General features: G+C 37.6%; 3 protein-coding genes and 1 long non-coding RNA gene across 4 annotated transcripts; all 4 read right to left on the minus strand.

The window, feature by feature from the left end:
• Window positions 1-893: 893 nt before the first annotated feature.
• Window positions 894-4,112, minus strand: LOC106178314 (zinc transporter ZIP1). Its single transcript, XM_087009762.1, has 2 exons — window positions 3,270-4,112; window positions 894-2,873 (listed from the first exon to the last, which is right to left on the minus strand). Exon 2 carries the CDS (start codon window positions 2,799-2,801, stop codon window positions 1,656-1,658), a length of 1,146 nt encoding a protein of 381 aa, XP_086865888.1. The 5' UTR covers window positions 2,802-2,873; window positions 3,270-4,112; the 3' UTR covers window positions 894-1,655.
• A 986-nt stretch (window positions 4,113-5,098) lies between these two features.
• Window positions 5,099-8,837, minus strand: LOC106178304 (ileal sodium/bile acid cotransporter). Its single transcript, XM_013561429.2, has 3 exons — window positions 7,330-8,837; window positions 6,985-7,156; window positions 5,099-6,402 (listed from the first exon to the last, which is right to left on the minus strand). Exons 1-3 carry the CDS (start codon window positions 7,894-7,896, stop codon window positions 5,711-5,713), a joined length of 1,431 nt encoding a protein of 476 aa, XP_013416883.2. The 5' UTR covers window positions 7,897-8,837; the 3' UTR covers window positions 5,099-5,710.
• A 574-nt stretch (window positions 8,838-9,411) lies between these two features.
• On the minus strand, window positions 9,412-13,707 carry LOC106178292 (ileal sodium/bile acid cotransporter-like). The gene is made up of 3 exons (XM_013561419.2): window positions 12,872-13,707; window positions 12,069-12,240; window positions 9,412-11,143 (listed from the first exon to the last, which is right to left on the minus strand). The coding sequence occupies exons 1-3, from the start codon at window positions 13,460-13,462 to the stop codon at window positions 10,464-10,466; spliced, it is 1,443 nt and encodes a 480-aa protein (XP_013416873.2). The 5' UTR covers window positions 13,463-13,707; the 3' UTR covers window positions 9,412-10,463.
• A 4,610-nt stretch (window positions 13,708-18,317) lies between these two features.
• Window positions 18,318-20,261, minus strand: LOC147763139 (uncharacterized). The gene is made up of 2 exons (XR_015333324.1): window positions 19,992-20,261; window positions 18,318-19,179 (listed from the first exon to the last, which is right to left on the minus strand). It is a non-coding gene; the product is annotated as an uncharacterized LOC147763139 (long non-coding RNA).
• Between the last annotated feature and the right edge of the window lie 959 nt (window positions 20,262-21,220).

The following is a 21,220-nucleotide window of genomic DNA, read 5'->3' on the forward strand; positions in this document are numbered from 1 at the left end:
CTGATTTTGGCAGCGTTTTTGATGCATGTACTCATCTCTGCATGCCCGATGCCATCTCACCAAAATTTTTAAAACAGTGCATCCAAATGCATTCCCCCCCCCCCCCCCCAAAGAAATTGATCACATCTCTCGTTATTTGTGCGTTTTTGCGTTAACTCTATAAATTTAAGAAAAATTTTGACTTTATAATTTTAAAATAATTTTTTAATTGTTTATTTACAAATGACGTAAAATTTTCATTGCAGTGGTCGAAAGTGGTCACACAATATGCAATTACAGAATAATTTAAACTCAGGTGAAATCCTTTCACAAATTTTAATCTGTTTTCGGGGATGCATCTTTTGTGTCTTTTAACTTTTTTATAGCCAAGAAAGGAGACAATAACAATAAGTTTATCCAATGTTAGAAAAGTGTCATGTTAGAAAAATGTTTAACATCAAAAGCGTATTGAAGGCATTTTGTCTGAGTAAAACTGCATCCACCCATCCCTTGATAACCTAATAAACCACTCGTAACTTGATAAAGTAGATGCAAAATCAAGGAAATTAAACCCAAATTTTTTTATTGCCTCTTTATTGACGTTTTCCTTTTTTGTCATTATCAAGAAGAAGAAAGAAAAAGTGCAATAAAGTTATCAAATATTGGAAAAAGTATCGTGTTGTAATATGTCAGACTAGTAAAATATTGTATATCGTCAGAGCAATACCTTGATACCTTCATTCCGCTTCTGAACAAGTTTTATGATATAAGCATTTGGCAACTACATTTTTCAAGAAATGCATCCAGACTCACGCTTCAGTTCTATAAATAATGAAACTAGTATGGCGCCAAGGATTGTATCCAGCCAACAGAACCATCAATGATTCAACTACTAAGTCGTTTCGAAAATAATGTTTGTCCTTAAAAATATTTCTTTATTTTGATCAGTTTAAACGATATAGGGGCGAATTGTGTGTGGCGCAAATTGTACCATGGTCTACTTCAATTCACCACTCATTTAAAAAACCATATCTTAACATATTTACTGGGTCAGATTTGAACGACTTTATCTCAGCTTCAAACTGTTGCAGACGATCGAGTCAAAAGGTGGGAATAAGATTGCTTCAAACCGTTATTCGCCCCCATCCCCCACCCCCGAAGAATGAAGATAGAGGAAGTATATCTTATAAATGTCCCTGAGAAATATAATATTCGTATCTGTGCACTTATTGCATTCTAAGTGCTAGTGAAATATATATTTTCTTTGGATTGATTTCTTGCAGATAAAATTGCACCAGTCAGTATAAAAAAAAAACACTATCAACCCCGTGGCCCCCCAATCTCTGATAGCGTCATTTGGGTCACTAAATCATCAGTTTAATTTAGTGGGACACTGCGACGTGTTTGTTGTAAGTCGACCTTTTAATAAGAATATGCAGTTGTCAGATGATATCTGTGCATATTTTTAAAATGACTTCAAATTATACTAGGTTCTACTTGGAAATTTTTCAGGGGTAGCTTAGTCAAAACTTTCAGAACGTTTCACATACTTGCCGCAAATGGGCATCAAAAGCGTATAGAAACACAATGAATTTTCATAAATATTAATTCGTCGTTAACCTCTTTACGGGATTAGATGGAATGCTGAGCATGGCAAGATAGCTCTGTAGAAGCCTTTACGCTCCTTCTAAATAAGATAACCCTGCCATACAGGAAAAACCGACTAGAATACAAAATATTTTAGTGACACTGTGCCCATGCCTCAGTTCTTTCTGTAATATTTCCAAAAACGTGACGTAAAGAAATGTTCCTGTTGCTAGACCTTGTAGTATTGAGCTAACCAGCGCTGTCGTCATCACATCCTGTGATTTGGTTTCTGAAACAAACGTTCCTATGGCAACGCCGATTGGACTAATAAGAGAAAACATTGCCACAGATACCATCGCAAGCTTTACTGTCTGCGTTTGAAAAAGTTGTAATCCTGTCGTAAAAACAATGACGCTCTTGTGTACACTTATTGCAATAAATAAAGTCCACAGAGCCAGTTTACTTTTCGTTAATCCAAGGGCCAGCCCTCCAAATATGCTGTGGAAGGAAACGGCTACTAAGAGTAATATAGAGCGAAGTTTTTGTTGGGAATCGAGTTGACTCACAGATATCGAGTTAGCAATAGGGTGGTGCTCTTCGGCTTGACTAGCAGGCGTCTCTGCGTCACGAAATTCAATTTGACAATGTTCCAAGTTTTTTCTATCCCCCTCAGCGTCAGAATCAGTTGTTTTATTTGAAGAAAATGACGTTTCTAGACTGTTTAAGTCATCCACCCTATTAAAGACAAAAGTCTCGCAACTCTTTGATCTCTGCATATGTTTTTTATATCCACTAGAGTTCTCTGTTTGTATTTTATTATCGTTAAAACTACGTTGAAGAGGCAGTCTATCCTCTAAAGATCTCATGTTTGTCAATAAGTCATACCCTTGCCTTCTGTACTTTATCTTCATGACGATAGTATCTAACAATATCACAAGAAAGAAACCACATCCAATAACAAATTCAGCAACGGGAAAATCGGTGTTTATGTTCTTGGTTTTCAACACGTATTCCATTGCTTCGTGTACTTCGGGTTGTAAGTGCAATAGAGTCGTACCCAGGAAAACTCCGCCCGCGAAACAGGACAGTCGTGACAGCCACTTCCTTGTTTTACCCCCAACACTGTCCTTCGGGTCTGCGAGGTAAAGCAACAGGCCCAGGGGCAGGAAACCGAACACAGCAGTCAGAAGAAGAAGCAGAAATAACAACAGAATCTTCAACGTTGTCAGGTCCATTCTGCTGGGTTCGAAAAAGACCTTGTGCTGCGCAGCTAAGTCGGTAATACGTTGGTCGGTCGATCTGGAGATCTATTAATGTAATGATCACGAGTTATGTCCGGCGTACGTGCGGAATTGCGAAAAAACCCCACAGATACCTCAAGCTTGGCCTATATTGGTACTTACATAGGACAAGGATCAGTTCACTCACAACCCTACGGTGTTTACTGACCGGAACAAATTTGTATGCTTTAAATCTGATAAATTGGGGAAAACGTTGCGTCGTTGGTGTCAAATTTGTCTCACGTATTGACCGCTTTTGCGTGAATATCGGCACGTAAACAGCACATCGGTGTATACAATATATATTTATCGGAAACCAGTGCACTTGTCCCTTTAGATGAATAATAGCATTATGAGGGTCGTGTGTAGATTATAGTCAACCCTGTAAGCATTAGTCCAATGACGTTCGTTCTGTATACTTACATATAATAGTATAGCATGAGACTAGTCCAGCTGGTCGTGTACGAGAGATCCCCCGTGATACATTGATTTGTACAGGTAAGCCCCGTCCTAAATTTTGACTGGCTTGCGTCACGCTAGCCCGAACCGGTATGGATCCAATGGAGGGCCTCTCATGAACAAGGTCTCTCGGTTTCTATACAACGGGTCTCACTCTGATTTCAATAACTGAATTACCACTGCCAGATGTCTCATTCATGGAACAATCATCAGCCTGGATTTATCGGTTAACCAGCGGTTAACCATCCTGTCTGCGTTAAGTGCTCGTTCTCTGTCTTAAACTTGAAAGCAATTTCCTAATGGGAGATGTCGATGTTAATACACCCTGACGTTCAGATGCCCGGTGATGATTTTATCTCTCTAGCAGAAACATTGATTGCATTATATTGAATGAATAATAAATATACATGTGTATGTATAAGAAAATGAGTCAGTGCTTGAGAACGATTCTTGGAGTACTTGTCACGCCGAATCTCACACAACATAAGCAGAACTCGGTCTCATTAGCTTAACGACAACGCTACACTGAATCGTTCTGACGCTCAAATTTCCTATCGTGTAACCAAGGTGCGAGTTCCGCGCGTGGTTAATAAGACAGGTGGGTTCAGATAAATTAAGCTATTTAGTTCTACGCACGTTGGCGTTACGGCAATCTTCTTTAGCGTCTTATCTTAAACACGATAGTGGGAGAAATTATGGTGATGGATTCTCTCCAAGGATTCTGAATATTGTCATAGGGTTTTCCGTTTCGTATCTTCAGATCCAAGGTAAGCTAAAAACGAACTCCTCTTATGCCCAGAAGACAAGTTGAGTTGACCTCTTCACGCTTTACTGACTTAGGCCTACTCACTGAACGGTGGCAGTATCTCATAATGAAGGTGCGCGTCTCACCCAGCCTGGTTCAGGTGTAACGAAACTGAGGGTTCGTGTAACAGAAAGTCCGCCCTCCATATAGTTATAATGGTTAGGGTCAGCCTGACCTACGTGCGTCAAAATCTAAGGCTAGGCTAACCTGTACAAATGAATGGGAAGCGGACTCTCTGTCATGGGTGACTCTCTGTCACGTTACACTGGCATCTTACCCCTTGTATCTCAGATTAGTTATCAGATAAGCACATTTGGCTCATCCTAGTGTTTTAAAATAAACGGTGTACTTATTTATGTGGAGGGTCAGGATTATCTTGACAGACGACATTTATATACATGGCAGTCACGCCCTGTTTACCAACAGTTTAAAAATGATTATTCAAACGGGGCTATAAATCAAACTGACTCCCGTATGAACACTAATGTTATCCGTTAGCCAAATGGCCAAATCGATAACTTTCTTCTGGAATTACGTTACATTTACTACGTTTGTTTGACGTATAACTCGGCCTGATAACTCAGCAGGCATATGACGTCGTTTTACAGCTGAATGGACGGTGTGACGTCAAAATGGCGCCGAATGCTTGGACAGAATGAAAATTAAGAATCCAAGCTTCGAAAGGTCTTTTAGGGGATGACGAGCAGGTGAAATACGATTAAAGAATGACCTTGAATTCCTCGACAGTTGTCTGGAAGTGAAAGACGCTCGCTATATTGACTTTTAAACTAAAATAAATTAGAAATAGTTTATAACTACAATTATTTCCACTGTTGGACGGTTCAGTGCATTTATTGCATTTAAACTACGTGTGAAAATTCTAAATGTCTAAAGGTAAGAAGAAATTTCGTAGTAAAATGCTGCTTGGAATGGGACGTTGGTGCAGGAGGATATGTGAAAAGGAAATCGGAAATCTTTGATGTTCACGTTGTCGTTAAAAATTATTATCCTTTAAAACTTACATTTTTTTTCAACTGATACTGATTACATGTTTGAAGCAAGATATGTTCAATTCGGATATAATTTTTATCGCCTAAATTTTGAAGCAAGCATTTCCCTTCCTTTCTATATATAGATATTGGGACATAACTGCATGCATTGATTTACTTATCCTAAGATCTAATATAAGTTTGACAAAAACATTTGAAAAAAATATCATAACATAAATAAATAGAAAAACATGAAGTTTGCAATATATATCAAAGCAAATAAAAAGATGATGCATTTCACACAGCGCATACCAGTTGCCGGCACGATAGGCGAATATTTGTTCAAAAATAAGTGAGATTCGTAACTGAAATGATTTTTATGTCATGTTAGAAAATCTAAATCCATGAGTTCCGTAATCATACATAATACATTACATTATCATACATGGAAGTCTACATTGGTTTAAGATGGTAATGTATTTTGATAGGGCCGACTAAAAATGTAGTCTAAAATGCCAACGAAGTTTAGAAAGAAAATTAAACATTGTGAATGAAGATGAACGCGGGAATAATTAATGCCAATAATTTACCCCTATTTCATTGTAAGTGATTCACTCCGTTTCCTTTTCGTAAACTTGTGAAATTACACCATTTTCCGTTCTGTCAAGGTCGCACTTCTTCTCAACATTTGTTTCCAGTTTGATATCACCCTGTTCTTTCTTTTCATTCTCGTTTTCTTTTGAATCCTTGGCTTTGTCCTGATTCTTCTTACAACATCGCAAATAGATGGTTCGGATTATTAAGATGATAACAAGCGGGGGAGGGACAACCAGACTCATCGCTATGGCCATGACTGTCGCCAAGTCAGCATCAGGCTGCGGTAGTGAAAATCCGAGCAGCACTATCGCAATGCCCGTGTTTTGGATTGCTGTTTCACACATAATTGTCTTGACGCGGTACCAGGGCAAACAGGCGCCAAATGACGCTGCACAGCTCAAAACAAAACCGGTGAAAGGGACCAAAGCTCCTCCAACCAAATATCGCCAATCTTTGGCGAACAGGACGAACACATATAAGTTGTTGTATATTCCCAAAAAAATCACAACCAGAACTGTAATGGCGGCTATAGGGCGCACGGCCTTTGTTAAAACCCCTGCGACCTTGGGAGCGTACTTTTTGACGAGAATACCTATGAAGCCGGGTATAAGTAGGGAGACGATGGCGACGAGAATGTTGCCGTAAGGAATTGTGACTGTGCTAGTGAACATCATTCCCAGCGTGAACAGCCACAGAGGCATCATACCTGTGAATGGAAAAGGAGATAATAGTCAAAATTTTCGTGAATTTTGTAACCCTTTAGATATCAAAGTATATTTAATTTTAGTAGTTCAAATTAAAATTTGAAAATGATTTAGACTGAAAAGTTTCTGGAACAAATACAATTGATAATTTAATTAAAATGACATGTCAATTGCGTTAATTTTGCTAATTTTAGTTTGCGTCCCATTTTTTTTTTCTATAAAGCTTTAGGGCCTTTTTCGCCTTCAAAAGTCAAATGCTAATTTTATTTTTTATATGTAAAAGATGATTCTGTAAAGAAGTTGATATGTTTTTCACTTTCAAATTCAGATGTTCTGTGATTAATACGTATGCTAATACTGTTTTTTAGAAATAATCCTAGAATTTGACTTGTGAATTTTTTAAAATAATCGGGCAGACTTCACTGCTGTCAAGCTATTGTTAACCGAAAAAAAAAATAAATAAAATAAAACAGCAGCATGGCTTAAATCTCGTGTAGAAGAAATTTTTGCTTCTCTCAAATTAAAGCAGTATTTGATTCTGCAGGAACAATAACTTTCGAATCTTACAACACGCGGTCACTCACCTGTGGAGGCAGTGGTACTTATGAAGGTCATACACATGCTCAGGTTGACGTCACCGTCCAGTAACAGTGACCATATGTTGCTGGACCCTCCTCCCGGACAGCAGCCACCGACAAACAGACCAAGTGCCAGAGCATCAGGCAGGTTCAGAATTTGGGTGAACGCAAAAGCAATCTGAAATAGAAAATGTATGATTTTATTTTATTTTTGGAATAGCAATGTAGTTTTTTTGAGTTTGGGCAACTGTATATCCCAAAAATTGGTTTGTTTCAACATGGACATAATTTGTTATTATGAAAAAAAAAAGGATTTCCCATGTACGTTTAACTGTAGTATGGATAACTTACCAAAGGCATGCCAATGTACTGACAGGCAAATCCGACAATCGGAGCAATCGGCTTCTTAAATATTTCTTTGACTACTTCCAAATCTAGCATTAAGCCAAATCCGAAAATGTTAATCCCAATTACAACGGACAGTACAATAAGGAAAACTGTATACAGTGAGTTTGGTTCCCGAAGCACTTCTATTATGAAGTTGGTAGGGAGTTCTAAAGATTCCCCGTCATTTTCAAAAACGGACTGGTTTTCATACAGGGTGGTTAGAATCGATGTTCTGCCGAGGAATATTCCCTTTACTGTAAAACTCAGGTTTTTCTGACCCTGAGTGCTCCATGTTTCAACCAGCGTGCTTGTGTTGCCTTTAAGTGCTGCAATTGTGACGTCCTTAGATTGAAATCGGATAAAAACGACTTTCTGACGGTCACTTTCAATTGTGACGTGAATCGTTGCCTCCTTATTTTCATACACCTGTAGAACGCCGGGTTCAGGAAAAGTAACGTTGATCTCACTCAGCAGACTGCATTCAGCGAAGTTTATCAGTACAACCAGGAGCGACATCAACTTGAGCACCATTTTGTTGTGTTGACGGTCCCGCAGAAAACCTTTATGTCAAAGCCTCACTCAGTGTCAATACTCTATTAACACGGTTTTCATTGGTACAGTTAAAGGAAAGCACGTCCTATTTACTGACCCCTTGTCGACCGTCTGTGACGGAGTCACGCAGGGAATGAATTATATTAACATCTACCTTTACTATTACCTATTGAATCATCTCCGCGGGTCAACTTGTCACGGCGAGTTATAAGTGGATGAGTGAGGATGCCCTGCATGCGGAAAATGAAATTTATAACAGAAGCGCTCTAAAAAAACGGAATCATCGATTGAATCGTATTTATATGCAAAAGGCGTATATAGTCACAACGGGCAATACAGGCAAAACAGGGGATTATCACATTATGTATATAACCTGACATTACCTCCAGAGAGGACTGCTGTCCCACCTCATTAGCAGACTGTGGGAAAACACTGTCGTTTTTCAGGTGTATCTTAGCCTGTTAGCCTGTCAGCTCCCAGGCGTCAATTTTCAAAAAATCCTTTAATACATATTTCAACGAGCTGTTTTCAAGCGGGAGGGTAAATGTGTGCTTCATATCTAAACATGAACACGTGAAGTCAACAATTCAGTTCTACTCCTGCGTGAGATTACGGTTCATTTTTTAAAGGAGGAAACCCTTGTTATTGTAAGAGCTGAAATTGAAAGTAATGTATGCGTTCAAACAAAGTTCTACAAACTTGTCACCAATGACAGCTTTACAGAGACATTTTGTGTATAATTTGCTTCGTTTCCATCTGCTTGAGAATTCGAACAAATAACACGGTAGTAGCTAATATTTGCATTTGGGAATTAAAGTAGTCTTTTAACTTGTGTAAATTTATAAGCATGTGACAAGAATTGTCAATCGTTGCAGAAACTGTGCTTCTCCGAATAAGTCTTATATATTTTTCACAGTTAAGCCAAGGATAAGAAAAAGAAGGGGGGGGGGGGGGGCTGGATGGGCAAATAATCCCCCCAAATCGTAATAATAATTCCAATTCCTTAATGGGACAGGCCTCCTTCTCATACTGGTATGTACAGAATCTTGCATATCCCTGCTTCAAGATCTGAAAAGTTATTGCCTGTAAGCTGCAAAGTTTCTTATTCTAATATATATATATACACACATAGTTTTACGCGGTTTTAAAAGTAAATGGGCTTAAAGAACACTCCAACTGCCGTACAGCAGATGCGGCCCCCGTGTTAGCAAAATAAATACCCAAAGATGTGAAAAGGTGGACTGGCCGGAACAATCCCCATACGCAAACCCCTCAGGAATCCTGTGGGAGGAAACCGTTACCCAAAACCAGAAATGCAAAAATGCCGAAATTCAAAGCGTCTTCAGAGCTTGGGCCAACTATAACCAGAAAATTACTACACCTTCGTATGTCTGTGCCCAGAAAAACGGTGACCATTTTACGTCATGTGGCTATCCGACAAGATATTACTACTGACATAGTAACATAATTTATAAAGGGTAAAGCAGTGGTCTGTAAACCTGTTGTAAAGTTATTTACTATACACGACACGATTTCAACAAATTACAAAATGATAAACCCAACAAATTCAACTGTCGTTAATTTGAAAACAACATGAGGTAATACTCTTTTCCACCTCCTTGTATATAACAATATCATGCACAGTAAAAAAAGTAATAAATTATATAAACCTTTTAAAGGTTCAAATGGTCATTTAACGTACAAAGTTAATTGTTGTATTAATCATATTAATATTTTAATATTAAAATCATACAAATGGGTGGAGCTGGGCTAGGATTTAAATGTACTTGAATAGAACTTCACAGACACGGCTGATGTCAAAGATCAAGTATACAGGTGAAACCTGCCTGTTGGGCGGGGCTTTATCTAAGTTTGTCGAAAATGATCATCGATAGGTGGCTTTTATGGCGGATAAGAAACAGACCTGCAATCTGCTAGGGCAATGTCAAAAAACCGTTGTCTCGTGTTTTTATAGATAAAACAGCGAGGGCTCTTGATTGACACACAGAAATAATTTATTCTTCTTTTTATTGTCATATACTTAAACCAGGACATCATTTATATCGGCTACTGCAATCTCAAATACAATAAATACACGACGCTTAAGTAAACACTAATGAACGACCTCAATTCAGTGCCATGCCCTGTCCTTTTCTTTAGAGGTCAATAACTGTGACTTTCCGCTACGGAGCCAGAGTTTTATCAGGGTTTATCATGCAGAAAATAACTTAACAAGGACGGTCTAACAAGGACAATTGTACTTTATAATATGCAGGGCACACGAACGGAAAAGATATTTGATTTTGTCTCGTTTTGCTCTTATCCATTTTAAAGAGAGGGCATTCCTCAAAACTTAGTGCGGGTACGTGACTTTCACACAAAAATAGTAGATATAGGAAATAATAAGGTATTAACCATCAATATAAATATCCATCAATAGCAAGAAAATATTCAACATTTTGATTTTTGATACAAAGGATATCATGGATAAGTCTAATTTATGTCCGCTTTTATGTATATCAATCTTAATACTGTTTCTAGAATTTTCACAAAGAGGTCAACGGCACTTGACTTAATCTCTTTGGAAATTTTTTAGGGGTATCATCAACTTCTGATTTCATTTCTATATCGTCATTTTTATCATTATTTTCTTTTTCCTCCTCGTCATCTTCGTCCTCATCTTTTGGCTTCCCACAACAGCATCCGACAACCTTTTTAACGATGTAGATAAAGAGCAGCGGCAGAGGAGTGAACATCGTCGCAGTAACCGGCATCACAGACGACAAATCGGCGTCCGGCTGAGGCAGAGAAAACCGGAGAAGCACAATCGCAATCCCCGTATTCTGAATCGCAGTTTCGAACATGATTGTCTTGACGCGATACCATGGTAGACAACAAGCAAATGCAGCGATACAACCTATTACATATCCAACCGCTGGAAGAAGGACGCCTCCTATGATCACTCTCCAATCCTTTGCCATTAAAAGGAACATGTATACATTGGTGTATACCCCGGCTGTGATGATGAAAAGGACTAAAATTAAAGACATTGGGGCGACGCATTTCCGTATAACTTTGGCGACTTTTGGTAAAAACCGCCCGATGAGTACGCCTATGATTCCGGGTACTACCAGTGAGATGAGCGAGGTGATGATGTTCACGTAAGGCACAGTAACGTCAGTGGCGAACACTTGGCCAAGTGTGAACAGCCAGAGGGGCATCAGTCCTAGAGATTATAAAAAAAATCATATACATCAAAGACAACTTTTTTTTACAACGATTCACCACAGGGTAACATAATAGGCTAGTTTATTATAATAACAGGTCATCGGATAATAGGGCCTATGTATAAAATATGCTCTAGCTCAAAGGTTATCCACAATAGCCTATAAGGCCTGACTTTAGATGGTAAAGGAAGAATATCATATATTTTTGGATTTAAAGTGATTTATTTTTAATTGCAAAATAATCTGTCATTATATACAGTTGAAACAAATAAAATAAATAAGACGTTTAGTGCATAAAACCCTGAGTCCAACAAAGCAAAATAAGTGAAACAGGGACAGAGGTGACCAAGTCTTCCCCGATTTACATTTAGTCAATATGAGAGGGGAGAAAGGCAGGTTAGGAAGCTATTCTGGAGAACTAAGACATACTTATTTTAAGTGACGCACCTTTAATTCTTCCATAGGTTTTTGAAGCTTATAAAACATCCGGCTTAGACAAAATACATGTACACATTTTTAAAATCTATACTGGTAGTTGTCTGGATTTAGAATATGTGTCTACAGTGTAGATGTTCAGGCCTATTACTATCACTGTACTTTGACTGTGACTGATTTCCCTTCTTGTTAGGTCGTCGCTCTGGTGAATCATCAGATACTGCGGGAAGAGGGCCTTAGCAATAGTCCGAAGGTTCATCAGTCCGAATGTTCACTATTGAACCTTCGGACATATGAACCCTTGATTAAAAAAACGATGAAAAATGTTACCATTTTTCGGACCAATGAACCTTCGGACTATCGAGACGCCCCCGTGGGAAGGACACATCGTCGTCATACATGTAGTCATAGAAATCATATAATGACATATCTTGAAAGTCCAGCAGACACATAGATTTTTTAAAAGGTGTACTTCTATTTGAAACCTACCTAATGCAGCGACGTTACTGATAAAAGTCATGGTTAGACTCAAGCTGACGTCACCGTCCAGTAACAGTGACCAGATATTGCTAGCGCCTCCTCCTGGACTGCAGCCTATGGCAAACAACCCGAGGGCCAACTCGTTTGGAAGTTTCAGGATCTTCGCTATGGAAAATGATATCTGTTGTTTTAAAAAGAATTGTTTGAATATGATTATTACCTAGAAAAGGTGTGAGTGATTTCGAAATATGCGATATTAAGAGTTCAATAAAGGCATTTAAATATATCATACACGCACACAAGAACCGAATTTTTAAGTTGCACATATTAACAGAAGTCAATAAAACATTTTCTTGTGCAAACACTCATGATTGGAATTCGAGATCTAGTTCACAAGGCTGTCCTGTTATCTGTGCTGGGAACAATTGTAGCCGAAATAAGTTGACGTTCGTCATGCTAATCATTCTGCAGGGTAGGCCTACTAGCATAAAACTTCCCAGTCGACCTTAATACAAAGGTTACGCACAAGAATTTTTCATTGCAAGCCTGTGGGCATGAAAAATGATATTTAATAACTTTTTTGCTCGTTGAATACTATCTATCTATATCAAGACTAGTTTGTCCTCAAATGAGGTTATGTGTGCTTATTTCGACGATAAAATTATTTGTTCAATGTAATTTGTTAGATTGTTGGCAAGTTTATGTAAATAAGGTATTCAACACGCAAAAAGATAATTAAAAATAAAAAGTGCATTTCTCTGGGCAATTTCAATTTTTATTCATTCATTTATGTTATGCCAAATTCAACTTACCATGGGCATTCCCGCGTACTGACATATTAAGCCTACCACCGGAGCGACCGGCTTTTTAAGAATATCTTTAACAACATCTAGGTCCAACTTGCAACCAAATCCGATAGTGTTGATAGACACAGACACGGCAACAACAATAGTAAATATTGTATCCAGAGCCTTTGGGTTACGAAGAACATTGACCTTGTAGCGGGACGGGAATACCGTACGATTGTTATTGGCCTTAAATGCGTCGGCAGTGTTGAAGAGGAGAACGCTTAGGGTTGTTTTACCAACAAATTTCCCTCTGACGGTGAAAGTGACATTTTTGGTATACGTGGTCTTTGCAGTAGTGTCCCAAGTATCGTATAAAAAGTTTGTATCGTTTGTTACAGAGACAACGGCCCCGTCTTCCGGAGAGAGTTGAATATAAATATTCTGCTGGATATCACTGTGCATAGTTGCGACTATCGTCATCTCCGCCTCCTCAAACAGCATTTCTAGTGAGCCAGGAGTAAAAGTGACGTTAACGTGTTTGATCATGTCAGTTCCACAAGCGACGCCTACAAAAAGTAACCCAGCAAGATGTAACGCACTTAATATTCCTCGCATCTTGGCTAATGGCAAACCTATATTTTGCGTTAAATACGGAGGTCTATCCTCTCGGCAGAGTGGCACAGTAATCACAGTAGGAAAACAAAGCACCTTGGCTGCTGATACTGCCTAGTTAATATTTATATATATCTAGGCAGATAGCAATTCACTTAGTTCCATTTGTATCCAGTTTAACATGCATGTACGTAATATTATTAAGGACAATCTTCCGGTACCATGTCGTCTGCATCCAGGAACTACTTCAGTTCTAAGATCTAATAAAGATCTTAGTTCAGTTCAAGTCAGTCTTTATAAAATTAAATACGAGGACCCTGATGAAGAACGTCTCACGGCTACAAAAACAGGGTTTACCTGTATCTTACTTGCATGCGTGGAATCATTAATAAAACTGTATAATGAATCACGCTTTACTTCAACGATGACATAACACAATAGTGAGCAAACATTGCCTATACGTTGCACAGTACTAAGATATCGTTAGATATAGAGTCAAAATATGGGCGTATATATTAATAAGGTTAAAAATTAACTGGAAATGTTTACAAAGACAGTCTTAGAGAAACGATAATCTGTATTGACCTTTTAATGTTAACCGTGCGGCATTCTGCCATATTAAAAAGACCACACTAAAGGGGGTTGAAATGGAAGACACGGGCTCATTGCAGAGGACCATAGCCAGCAATTTCGAAGGGGGCCTTGATCTGAAAAAGTGGACCTTTTACCGTGAAACCTACGTGTACCCTAGATTAGTTTTAACTCAGAGCTGCCCCTTTTTATCGGCACAAAGTGCGGTTCGTTCCCCCCTTCCTCCTTGTAGACCTCCTGTGCCACTCAAGTATTTTCCCAAGTAAAATGAGCCGTGACCAATACTTGTATTTTGCTTAAATGATATTAATTTTAGCCGAATCCCATTCTTCAATATATACACCAAGGGGGCGATGGTCGACTTCGCATTTGAGGTCTGTCGTTCCGGACCCCCTTCAAATAATCCTGGATCAGCCCGTGACATATATCTATGTGACGAAGTTGTTGTCTTTATTTTCTGCCGTTAATACGCGAGGTAGTAAATACAACTCTATAACTCGTAAATACAACTACAATTCTAATTTCAAGAGGGGAATATTAGAGTGATTTTTTTCAGAAACCGAAGAGGGGGTCAGAACTCCCGTGACCCCCCCCCCCCACCCTCTAAATCCGCCACTGCTCCCATCGGTCATTCTCTGCCATGAATATGCGTGCTTGTGACATATATGAATAAAGAGAACTGGGTAATTTTATCTTATTCATTTTTTAATTAAAAAGATGCACAATGGAAACTTTCAAGAATCATATACGAATAACAAGATCGTTAAATTACTCTTTGCGAAACGGCAATAAAATGCACTCAGCTGTAATACGTTTGTCAGCATTAAAAACAGCTGAAATTTTTCCAGCATACATGTTCTTTTTTACTCCTTTTTTTTTTTTTTTTTACTTACTTACCCCTGACACTTGAAACGGGTGCAAAGCAAACGTGTAGGTTTGATATATTAGACTACAGTTATAGACGAATGGATTCAATATCTAATCTGTAATATCTACAGGGCCGTAGCCTGAGCAAAATGCCAGGGGGGGGGGGGGGGGCAGTAAGCGGACACAAGGGGGCAAAGCCGATGGGGGGAGGGTGTGGGAGGGGGTATTCCCCTCACCCCCTCCCACGGTGTGGAAAATTTTTTAAAACTTTATGTGTAATACTGCATTCTGGTGCATTTTAACTGTTATTTATTGCTCAATCAGAAGTCAGAAATTGAGGGTTCATTTTGCCATAAGTATAGTCATTTTTTCAACACAACACGCCAATTGGACTTTTTGGCATGAACTCAGTTGGCTAAAAACAGTACACCGTTGTAAACAGATTGTTGAATGATTGTCTGGTGGCCATGAGTGCATTTTCTCACAGAATTGATACCAACTGTGCAATTATTTTTTTTACCTTTGCGATTATTTTTTTGCACCTCAAATCCGGGGGGGGGGGGGGGGGGGCAGCTGCCCCCCCCCCCCCCCTCATCAAATGTCTAAGGGAATACAGCTATTTTTCTAAGAAGCTATCAGATTACAGAGATTATGTACATTTGCTTTTTCTCGTGAGAATGGTTTGAGCCACGACCCCTCACCTAAAATGAACCCTACCTGTCGATATTTACATAACAATAGGTCACTCATCGCAGCATGAGTTATCGTCCAGACTGGTCACTTGACAGTTGGGCACCGAAAAGTGACGACGCAGGATATGCAAGGTACAATCGCAAGTTCAAGCTTTTATTGGGCGTAGAAGAAAATATATCTTGCAAGTATAATTAAATGTATAATTATCTTTGTAATAAAAAACTATAAGCGCGTAAGTTTAGTCAAATGTTTATAACACGTCTTTGCCATGTTATATATCAGAATGCATGCAGAAAAATCGGTGCACACAGCTGTGCGTTAAGTAGCATCAAACTTTCTTTGGTTTCTCAATGCACTAAGTTTAATACTAATTAAAAAGAATTTTATTATACGTGGAGGTTCACGCCGTCTGCATGTAAGGTGACCCATCTCGCCATAGATTATATAACGCTAACAATATCAAGACATGTTATATATGTATACCCGGTATTAATCAAATTCAATTTTTAGTGCAATAGCTTGACGGCCATCATAAATTCGATGTATGCGTTAATTTCATACCATTATCTAAAGTAATCTCAAGCCAAACCTTTTTTGAAACTTTCAGAAATGTCAACAAGATGTAAGGAATTTCAATTATAACTGCAAACCTTATATATCTATCATACGCAAGTATCAATACTAAATATTTTTTTCTTATTTCAGATGCACCAAATTTTCCGATTTACTGCATGAACGGAACCTGCAAGTCTTTTGTTCCGATTCTGGAACCCGACGCCCTTATATTATATGCACATTATTGTCTTAAAACCGAATAAACGCATTTATCTTTGGTTTTTCATTTTGACATGAAGTACTTAAAATGGTAATGATAATAAGGGAAATGATTGATCTGATAGAAAAAATGTATTCAAAATATTTTAGAAATACCTGCAAGAATAATTTGTACTTAAAATCCTACTTTGCTAAATTTGTTTCTATTTCTAAAATAATCTTATACTATAATGAAATTAAGCACCAAATACAGATAGTTTAAAGATTGCGACTCTCACTGAAATTTGCTAAATAGTTTGGGATGGTAAAGTATTGATCACAAATGTTCAAATCCCTATTCTCATGCACGTGTTTCGTTTAATGAAAAATATCATGTAAAGATAATTTTCCTACTACCATCACCAGGTCATAAAAATATACTGAATAATTCAAGTAACTATTTCTTTGATTTCAAATCTTAGCATATTAGAGCTTCATGTACTATTCAATTATGTTAATAAAATGTTGACATCCCCTGCCCTGCAAACCTTGCTGGCATACTTGTTTATTTTGGATTTGCCCCATTCTCTTTGAGGAATTTTGGTGTTATCTTGCTGCCCAAGTTTCTCAATTTTTCTTATTGGGTTTGTTTTGCATGCTTGCTAAATCTTGTTTTTTCGCCATTAAAGTTGATGTTTAATCACAAAAGCAATAGGAGAGCCCCGTGTTCTGAAATCACTAACTAAAAAAAAAAACGTAATACCTTCGCACTAAATCATAGAGATAAAAATATATCTATCTACAAAGAAATTCTTGGAAATGGAATGAAATAGTTTAATTTTAACTTTCAACTAATTGGTGCGCAATTCTTTACATTGTTTTGATCTTTACTTTTCACACTCAAAATAGAATGAGCTCACCCCACCTGCAACCCTTCGTGTGGAATGTACTTTCCACACCTGCCACCCCTAAAATAAAATGAACTCACACAACCTGCCACCCTCCAAAAAAAAAAAGAGATGGGCTCTTCCCACCTGTCACCCCCAAAGGAGATGGATTCTCCCCACCTGTCACCCCTCAAATGAAAGGACAAGCCACACCTGTCACCCTTTTGATAAAATGGACTTGTCCCACCTGTCACCCTCAAATGAAATGGACTCGCTCCACCTGTCACCCCTTTGATAAAATGGACTTGCCCCACCTGTCACCCTCAAATGAAATGGACTCGCCCTACCTGTCCCCCCCCTTCGATAGAATGGACTCGCCCCACCTGTCACCCCTCGCCACGGGATGGACAAAAATAAAAAAAACCACGTGCTTTACTATAATACAGTTTATTAAGATTTGAATTAAAGGATTGCAGAATCAAATACATTTTAAAAGTATTAATTGGAAACAGCTTTGTACGTGCAGTATGCATGATAATTAGCCTGAACCCAAGTTTTAATAAATTGAATGTAAAAACAAAGTTTAATGCAGATTTTATTTTATTCAGTAGAAACGCAACTATTTTGATAGCAAGATACACAATACTCTTGCAAAACAGAAAAATGGATTTTTTGCACATACAGAGTGCCTGAAAAAGACCATTCAAACGTTATACATACCAGTACATGCAAGCTAGGCGAAAATGCATGAAAATTTTTAATTTATCTTTAAAAAGATACCGACTTGTGGAATACTGGTGCATTGTTTCAAAATGTTGGTCTTTCTTACCGATTTTGGTTTCAGATTCAAACGTTGTTTCACAAGTAATGTTAGAATATCCAAAAAGTATGCATAAAAGGATGAAGGCAAATAATAAAAAATGGAGGGATTTGTTTTTTAAAAAAAGAATTGGATTTATCAAAGTATGCTACATGATAAATTGGAAAAATCTACAGCATATATTAATTTCTCGTTTAAATTAGCTGTTATGTTTCAGCACTGTTAATAAGATAGACGCTGGCGAAAATGAAATTAAATACCATTTATATTTTTAAAATTACAATCGGTAGTGAAAAAATTCACGTGAATTCTTAATGTGCGACGTAAGGCACTGCATCACATAAGCAGCGATCTCAATACATGGACAAAATTTGGGCAAAGATATCATTTGACAATTTGCAAAATTTTCAAGCCATCTTTGCGTGTTTTGAAACAGTTCAAAGAATACAATTTGAACTAGATTACATATATTTTAAAAAGCATGTGTATAAAACACCACTTTTATAACCGTCTCTGGGTTGTTTAGAAATTGAAAACTCCAAAAAGAACTGTACATTTATTCGGGTGAAATAGTTCGTCACTCGTTAGTTTACGATTGCATCGTTATAAACACCTAAAATTAATAATGCAATTTTACAATGTCAATTAAGAAAAAAATATCATGTGATAGCTAATCGACTTTAAAGAATGATCTTACCAGAGATTAGACTAACTTTACGGTGAATAAACACACCTTTATCCCCAAAGTTTAATTAATCGTGTAGATAGTTTGAGTAGCCGAAAGGGTTTTAATGGAATCAGATTCATCCGAGCTCGTTGTTTGGAACAATTAAAAAGAATTATGATTGATACCTAAGGTACATGGCTTATAAATGATATCAGTAAATTATTTTCAATTAAGAGAATCAATACGTAATCCTACAACGATTTTAAAATCACAACATGATCAGGCGCCAGTTCACCAGTTCGTAAAACTGTTCAATCCTTATAACTGTATGTACGTGTGCGCTCGTTTGCATGAGTGCGTCCTGTTCCTTAATACGGACTGAAGGCTAGGCGTGGTCCCATCAGTCACGTGCCTTCTGCAGTCAGCGAATAAGATTGCAGTTCTGAAATATGAATATAATACGTTAATAACACAATTATTCTAAGGTGATACATGTATTCCTTTAGACTAAAGAAACTTCAAATGAAAAAGTAGAGTTGATATTGAAAGAATTAGCACTGGCTGAGCATCAAATTTATAAAGAAATTTCAATAAAAAGATATAAAATTAGGATAAAAGGAGCACAAAAGAACTATATACATGTATATTTCTGAGCAAATGTCAATAAATGTGATGCTTGTCTCTAGCACTTTGAAACGAATGGCCAGGAAAAAAAACGTACATGTAAAATCCACCACCTTTGTTCATGTGTTTTAGCTTCAAATTAAGAAAAGTAAAAAGATTTTTTAAGCAGACACTCAAAGTTAAATACTAGTAAATTGAACAAATATTGAAGAAATGTCTATAAAATACAGGTGACAGAAACTGGACAACAAAATGTGACAGTTCACATGCATCCGTATTCTTCATGCTTCCAGCGCCAGCGTGCCATCGAGTTTTTAAATATTTTAAAAGATAGTCACCACAACTTCAAAATGTGAAGGACCACCCAGCTACATGTATATTATCCACTGTTTTTTTAGAGGGCATAATAATTTGAACACCCAGAAACGTGAACTACACGGTACTAGAAAAGTTGAAAAGTGGCCATTGTGAGAAACATTCCGGGTGCAAATAACACCATGGTCATTACCGACAGAGAACAATAGAAATGCAAACAAAGTTGCACATATAAACTGCCATTTCACGTTACGCCTAACTTTTTTTCATTATTATACGTCTTCATTACAAGACTGAAAAAGAAATGTCACTTACAAGACATATTTGCTTCAACGCAGTTGAAAGTTCGGCCTTACGTCTTCGTCTCACACAGTCCAGCTGTCAAGCGACTAGAATTCAGAAAACGTCTCGCACCGTGCCCACCGACGAGTTGTTATGTAAATCACCAAGGTCGCACGTGACTAGGCGAGTTGCTACTGTAATCATTTTCTCTAGAAATAGGGGAATATATTTACGTATTGCTTGACAGATACATTAATGAAATCAGACTTTTGGGCGAGTTCTGGAGTGATCGAGACGTATGACCCAGGGTGAATTTAAAAGGATCGTATTATTCGTCCAATTAATATTTATAACTTAACCAATCCTTTATCAGTGCAGAATGCACCAAGACGTACATGTAAATCCTGACCGTTACGCGAAGTTCGGGCCTTTTGTCATGTTAATCCAGAGGTATGGATCATTCCGAGCAAGGGGAGTGGTGCGCATTTGCAGCCACCGCCACATCAAGTGTTCAGCCTGTGGATAATCATTAAAAAAATCTTGATGTAGGGACCCCCCCCCCCATGCACTCTAATACATGTACAAAACAGTTACACGTTCACGCATGTAGGCAGATGCCCTGCCCTGCAACGAGCTAACTAAATCCACTTAAGGGTTAATTACAGGTAAATAATGACTAAATCAATGTCCATCCCCCTGATTTTATTTAGTAATAGGACAATTCTTACATAGACATACATACATAAACATACACAAAATTGCACAATGTATAATGAAGCTGCAAAGGAAATAATACTGTACTCTCAGCTACTAGGATCATTTAATCATATGGAATTGTAAATTCGAAGCAAAGCAGTTTTGAAAATATTATTAATTCAATGTTTAAAGGTGTGCATATATTTTTTGCCACATTAGTTTATCCATTATTCTATCCAGGATACAAAAATGTACACTTATTACACACTAAATAGTCATTTCCACTTGTACATAACTTCTTGATAATGGTGTTATCAAATACACGATGTAATAGTTACTGTAGTAAATCTTGAAAGAAAATTACCAAGAAATAAAAATCAATGCACATATTCTAAATTTACTATCCATAACACTTCTCTTTGTACTTATACTTCATATAACAATATGTCCATTGAGCACGAAAGGGGGGTGCTACAGACATGGGTATAACTTGAACTTGCATGTTCATATCACCATTATTAGTATAATTAATCTTTTTTAAAACACACATTCAGACCGTTGAAAAC

Source organism: Lingula anatina, chromosome 3, assembly GCF_051362555.1.
Source record: "Lingula anatina isolate TDL-2025a chromosome 3, LinAna3.0, whole genome shotgun sequence".
Lineage (NCBI taxonomy): Eukaryota > Metazoa > Brachiopoda > Lingulata > Lingulida > Lingulidae > Lingula > Lingula anatina.